Source organism: Sinocyclocheilus anshuiensis, unplaced genomic scaffold (genome assembly GCF_001515605.1).
Source record: "Sinocyclocheilus anshuiensis isolate Anshui unplaced genomic scaffold, SAMN03320099.WGS_v1.1 scaffold805, whole genome shotgun sequence".
NCBI lineage: Eukaryota > Metazoa > Chordata > Actinopteri > Cypriniformes > Cyprinidae > Sinocyclocheilus > Sinocyclocheilus anshuiensis.
This window is the reverse complement of record NW_015540884.1, coordinates 552,243-558,626: the sequence shown is the minus strand read 5'-3', so window position 1 is coordinate 558,626 and position 6,384 is coordinate 552,243. Positions and strand designations below refer to the sequence as shown.

Below are 6,384 nucleotides of genomic sequence, written 5' to 3'. Positions count from 1 at the left end.
TTTTCTTCAATGGATGTCAAGAGGCACCAACACTGTTTGGTTACCAACAATCTTCAAAATATCTTCTTTTGTGTTCGACAGAAGAAAGTAAGTCATACAGGTTTGGAGGTGAGTAAATAATGACAGAATTTTCAGTTTTGGATGAACTGTTCCTTTAATGTCATATATTTCATATTAAAAGTAAATCACTGATGTTCAATTTTTGTTCATACACATTTATGCTACTTGCAACATTCTCTACCTTTGTGACCTAGCTTCATGAGATAACTAAACTGAAGCCCCTGAAGAACCTGACATGTCTGACATTAGCAGAAAACCCCATCTCCAGCCTGCCCCATTATCACCTCTTCCTAATCTTCCATCTGAGGTCACTGGAAATATTGGATGGACAACCAATCAGTCCACAGGAAAGAGAGCAAGCACATCAGCGCTTTCACATGGGTACGCCATCTCATCTTCCACATTTATTTTATCTTCATATGTGCTGTTATAATCTGAACCCTTTTGTGCTGTCCTTATAGAGGAAGTGGAGCGTTTGGAGCAAGAGCTGGAGCTGAGAACTGAAGAGATTGCACAGCTTCAGAGAGAGCGGACCACAGCACTGGAAGAACTAGAGCGGCAGGAAACGCTCAATCAAAACCTGAGGCAACAGCATCAGGAGCAACAGCAGAGCCGTGAGGAACTCCGGAGAGAACTGGACACCAAATCTGATCTGGTGGGTGATGAGTCTTCACTGTCATCAACCCCAGTGAGAATAGATATAGTTTAATTTCAGAGCATTTCCTTAAGAAGCACCACTAACAAAACCTTAAAATGAAATATTGTACTTTTATTTTTTAATTATATGTTTTCCTAAGGCAAGATACTACAGGGAAACCATTACTTTTTACATACGCTGGTCAGTTTTGAGATTTTGGGCTGTTTTGCCTTCAGTGACGAGTTCTTTCAGACTAGTGGAAAGAAAAATTACAATTACTATACATTTCTTTAAAAGCTGTTTTCTCAAATTATTTTTTTTCTCCTGAATTGAGCCAAAAAGTCCCACTTCAAAGTACTTACATGTACCAGATAATATGCTTATTTAATTAGATAATGCCTCAGTTGTATATTCACATAACATTCCAGAATAGTTGTAATAAAAAAAAAAAAACAATTGTCTTAATATACTGTGATTAATCAACTGAGGAAGTATGGTGATATCTATAAGTTAAAATATTATCCCTGTCCACTTGCGGTGTCTTGCCTTACATTGTCCTGATGCTGTTATGCACAGTTCATCACTGCATATTGATCCAAAGACCAAAAATAAAATATTCTCTTAATTCTTAATCAGAATTTAATAACTTGCTCTATATCTGAAACATCCTGACTTGTGATGGAAATAATGTTAGTGCAAATAATGACGTTGACTTTAATCTTTAATTTCCTTATTGCAAACTCAAAATGCACTCATAGTGAGCACAGATATTCATTTTCCAAATTTCCTTTTCCTGTCTTTTCTAGACAATTTCCTGTTCAGCTCTCTCTTCTTACTCCATGCTTTTGTCACCTGCTCTAAAGGTACTTTGTGAACAGTGTTGAAAATTGTTTTGTGTGTGTGTGTGTGTGTTTCCATCTGTTTAACTGAACAGAACATCTCTGAGAGTTTGCATTTGGAAAAAGAGAACAGAAACTGTTTCAACTATTAGAACATTAATTTTATGCTAATTGCTTCACTGCACTGCACAGTATATTTATTTATTTGTTTGTTTGTTTGTTTTTAATTTAAAACAATTTTCAAATTAGATGACAGACATATACTAAGAGGCAGCATTTATTTGACCAAAAATACAGTAAAACAGGAATATTGTGAAATATAACTAAAATAAAAAAAACTATATTCTATCTGAATATGTTGTAAAATATAATTAATTCCTTTAATGGCAAAGCTACATTTTCTATCCTTTAAACTTTTCTTTTCCCTGTTGAGTTGATGTATCTTTCACTCCTGTGCTTTTACGTAAACTCTTTGCACGCCTCTTCTCTTCATTCCTGCTTCAATCTCAGCCTCTACATCAAGCTCCTTTGCTGGATTCTCTCTGTCAGGTAATCACATGTGCCCCACCAATCACTGTATGATGTCAACATTATGTTCTCCTGTCCTCTCAGGTGTTCGCTTTAGAGAGCGATGTTGACGGTATGGTATTGCTATGTTCTTTAGCATGTTTCTGAGGTTTCTGCATGTATGCATTCTATGTTAATGGAAATATCATTCATTGCTCTGTGTATTTCCATGAGTGTAAAAGTTTTGTAGAACATGTATCCTTAAAGTTTGTAGTGAAGTGTGGCTGATGTGTTTTCTGGTGGTATGTAAAGTGTTGTGTTTAAATGAGCTCTTCCTCATTACACAGCTGAAGCAGAAAACAGTGGAGTTGACCCGGGCCTGTCAGAAACACTATGAGCTTGAGCAGGAGTTGGCTTTCCACAAAATTGATGCCAAGTTTGAACCTCTTCCATTTTATCCAGATCCTGTACGTATTTGTTTTGGTTTATTAATATCTAGAGCTTTGGATAGATAAAAATAGTTAATTCATTGTGATATATATATATATATATAAAATCTTTTTCCCCTTTTTTTTTTAAATTGGTCTCTAAATTTATGCTACTGTTCCAAAGTTTAGGATTGAAGTCTCTTATGCTCACCAAGGCTGCATTTATTTGCTCAAAAATACAGTAAAAACAGTAATATTGTGAAATATTATTACAATTTAAAATATAGTATAATAGTGAGCTATATAATAGTTTTCTATTTTAAAATATTTTAAATGTAATTTATTTCTGATGCTGAATTTTCAGCATCATTATTGCAGTCTTCAGTGTCACATGATCCTTCAGAAATCATTCTAATATGCTGATTTGCTGCTCAGAAAACATTTCTGATTATTATCATATATAAATCTTACCAACCTCAAACTTTTGAACGGTCATGCATCTTGTCTTTTTTCATTCAAAATGTAGTGTATGAAGTTTTAATTAATTTAGTTCAACTTTTAAGCAAAGAAAACAATTTTTTTTAAATAATAATAGGATTATTGGTCATTGTGAGGTTTTAACAGGGTGTTACATGCTGATTCATTCATAGGTGACATTTCATATTTGATCTTTGATGATTTTGATGAATTCTGCAATACAAAAGCTCCAGATGACTTCAGTCCTAATAACAACAATATATTTTATATATTAGTGGATTTCTTTATAGACAATTATCTGAGAATGACCATTGAAGAACTATATCACACAATGCTGATTTGTGTATGGTAGGATTATATTGTATTTTATGAAGATTATTCTCATTGTTGCTCAGGAGGTGGGGTTAGAGAACCTTTCTAGCGAGAGTCCATACATAGGAAAGTCTCGTCAGAAAAGGAACATCACATTCCCATTGGAGACGGATAGCATGGGTGCACAAGACCAGCAGAAGGCCTCCTCAGCAGACCTGACTGAGACAGACGGCCCAGGAGAACATGACATGTCCAGACATGCTCAGCTTAGAGGTACACTGTGTTCTCACATTATAATAAAAGCTCTAAATTGTTAAGTGAAATAACATTTGTATGTTACACGTGCTGTTCCATTTTTACTCGTAACAATTTGTTGTTTTTTGTCTTATTATCTGCACTGCTGCTCAGGTTTGGGTCTACGTTGCATAGAATCACCTTGCTTGTGCATACTGTATATACAATAATACCTTCAAATAAAACTGAAATGACTGTTCATGACCTAATTTCTTGATTCTGTACAGTAACCCCACAAATAAATAAATAAATCCATCCATATGGCATCTGCAAATGAACGATGGAGGACATTTTCCCTTTTTATAGGGCCACTGTTTGTGTTTTGTTTTTAGCTGAGGAGCGATTACAGCAGTTACATAAAGAAATTGAGGCAAAAGAACAGCAGATCTTTAAAGCCAGTGAAGAGCTCCGGCAGCTAGAGGAGACAGCTTCTCAGAGACGAGTGAGATGTTCCCCTTTAAACATCTTCTGTGAATGGCTCTGTTTTTGAAAACTTGATGGCAGAGTCCATATTCAGATTCATTTTTGAATTACTTAGTTTGTTGATTTGCACATAGATCTGTGAGGCTGAGAAGGAGCAGCTCAGGCAGGAGCTTCAGAGGAGGATACAGAGGCTGGGAGAGATGAGAGGAGAGATGGAGGCTATGGCGAGGCAGCTGGACAGATTGAATGCTGAGAGGATTCAAGCCCAGGATGAAATGGACCAGCTACAAAATCTACTGCACAGCCTGGATCCCAGTGACCCCAGACATGTCAGTAACACTCATGTCTGCACAACCTCATGAAAATAATCCTCTTGAGGATTATTATTTTGCATAACACAGTGGCAAAAAGACACCAATTGTTCAATAAATAAATGTTTTATAATAATAATTGAAAAAAAAAACATTCTTAGTAATGCAATTTATTAGCCTTAACTGAACATTGTAAAACATCCTGTTAAATTTACAGTATAAAAAGCTGTGGTCGCTAGAAATTCACTGTAAAAAATATTTTATTTTATAGTTCATCAATGTTCAGTATCATGATTCATGAACTGATATAGTGTTAATATACCAACATACTTAATATATATATAAATCTGCTTTGTACGGTAAACAGTTTAGATAAAACACCCCAACTATTTTCATGGCCCTTTTTAAAACAATGGCTAATTAACTTACACAAAGACAAATAGCAGCAGGGTATAAATGCAAATACATGAATAACATTAATTAAACAAAATAAAATATGTTCAGACATTAATACTTTTATTCAGCAAGGATGCATTAAATTGATTAAAAGTGATGGTAAAGACTTTTACCTTGTCACAAAATATTTCTTTTTATATACGTTGCATAATATTATTGTTGTTACTATATTTTTGACTTAAATAAATGCAGCCTTGGTGAGCATAAGAGAGTTTATTCAAAAACATTTAATAATCTTAAGAACCCCAAGCTTTTTAATGGTAGTGTAAATGTCAAGTCTATTTATAATATAGACATTTTTTTATTGATGTAATTCATACTTTTTTGCTTGCAAAAGACATTTTAAAGATCGCATGTATGTAAATCTAATATATGGTGAGAAATATTAGTTACAACAATTAACAGGTTTTACTGTAGCATTTTTCTATTTCTGTTAAAATTACTAATAGTTTTAAAGTGTAGGCTGTTTACGGTTGCCAGACAACTTTAAAGAATTAAAATAGAATTTAACTAATGTACAATTACACATTGTCTATATTTGCTATTTCACCAATATAAAATCTTATTGATAAATATGCTTAGAACAAATATTGCATTGTACAATTAATGTTTTGAAATACATTCACATTGAAATATGTGACCCTGGACCACAAAACCAGTCTTAAGTCGCTGGGGTATATTTATAGCAATAGCCAAAAAAAACATTGTACGTGTCAAAATTATCAATTTTTCTTTTATGCCAAAAATCATTAAGATATAAAGTAAAGATCATGTTCCATGAAGATATTTTGTAAATGTCCTACCGTAAATATATCAAAACTTAATTTTTGATTAGTAATATGCATTGCTAAGAACTTCATTTGGACAACTTTAAAGGTGATTTTCTCAATATTTTGATTTTTTTGCACCCTCAGATTCCAGATTTTCAAATAGTTATATCTCGGCCAAATATTGTCCTTTCCTAACAAACCATACATCATGGAAAGCTTATTTATTCAAAAAATTGAATTGGTTTTGTGGTCCAGGGTCACAAATTAATAGATATAGGCAAGAACCTGTTCCCTACAGAAATAACAGTTACATATTTCTGCAACATGTTACTGTTTACACCCATGCGTGATCACTCTTAAAGGTTCGCGCTATGCCTTCGGCAACATCTGCAAATGCCACAAAATAATTTCCATGAGTATAAAATGGTTTATTGTCTGTGTATGTTGTGTTTTTGCCGTAAGCCTCAGAACTATTCAGATGTTAGATCCTTAGTTTATTTATGTTTTATAACAACAAAGTGCATGTCTTCCAGTTTTCTGTTAAAGAAAATGTTTGGCATACAAACAGTGTAGGACAAAATTAGTGCAAAACAACTGATGTGTTGTGGAACCTCCCTAACAACAAAGGTGTATAATAAGATTAGGTTCTCTACGGAATTAATCATCACTAACCCATGATGCTCAGCAACGAGTTGCAGGCATATAAAATGAGGCTCTTGTCTCTTTAAGAAAGAAGAGAGAACTTCTATCCTGGGAAATCTGTTGATGCTGTGGGTGGAGCCTACTCCCACCCGGCCACAGACACAGACACTGATTGGCTGAGGCTGCCGAAAGTTTCCTGTGTTGATTCAAAGAGAGTTGAGAGGAGGG

The 6,384-nt window shown here is 34.2% G+C and overlaps 1 protein-coding gene across 1 annotated transcript in view; it reads left to right on the top strand.

Annotated features, from left to right (window-relative positions):
• The window catches only part of LOC107688625 (centriolin-like), a 28,385-nt gene that overhangs the window by 2,984 nt on the left and 19,017 nt on the right, over positions 1-6,384 (top strand). Inside the window, exons 5-12 of the mRNA XM_016486339.1 lie at positions 255-441; positions 522-715; positions 1,504-1,560; positions 2,047-2,085; positions 2,391-2,510; positions 3,344-3,533; positions 3,887-3,996; positions 4,112-4,306. Coding sequence (XP_016341825.1) covers positions 255-441; positions 522-715; positions 1,504-1,560; positions 2,047-2,085; positions 2,391-2,510; positions 3,344-3,533; positions 3,887-3,996; positions 4,112-4,306 — 1,092 coding nt within the window. The remainder of the gene's footprint in view (positions 1-254; positions 442-521; positions 716-1,503; positions 1,561-2,046; positions 2,086-2,390; positions 2,511-3,343; positions 3,534-3,886; positions 3,997-4,111; positions 4,307-6,384) is intronic.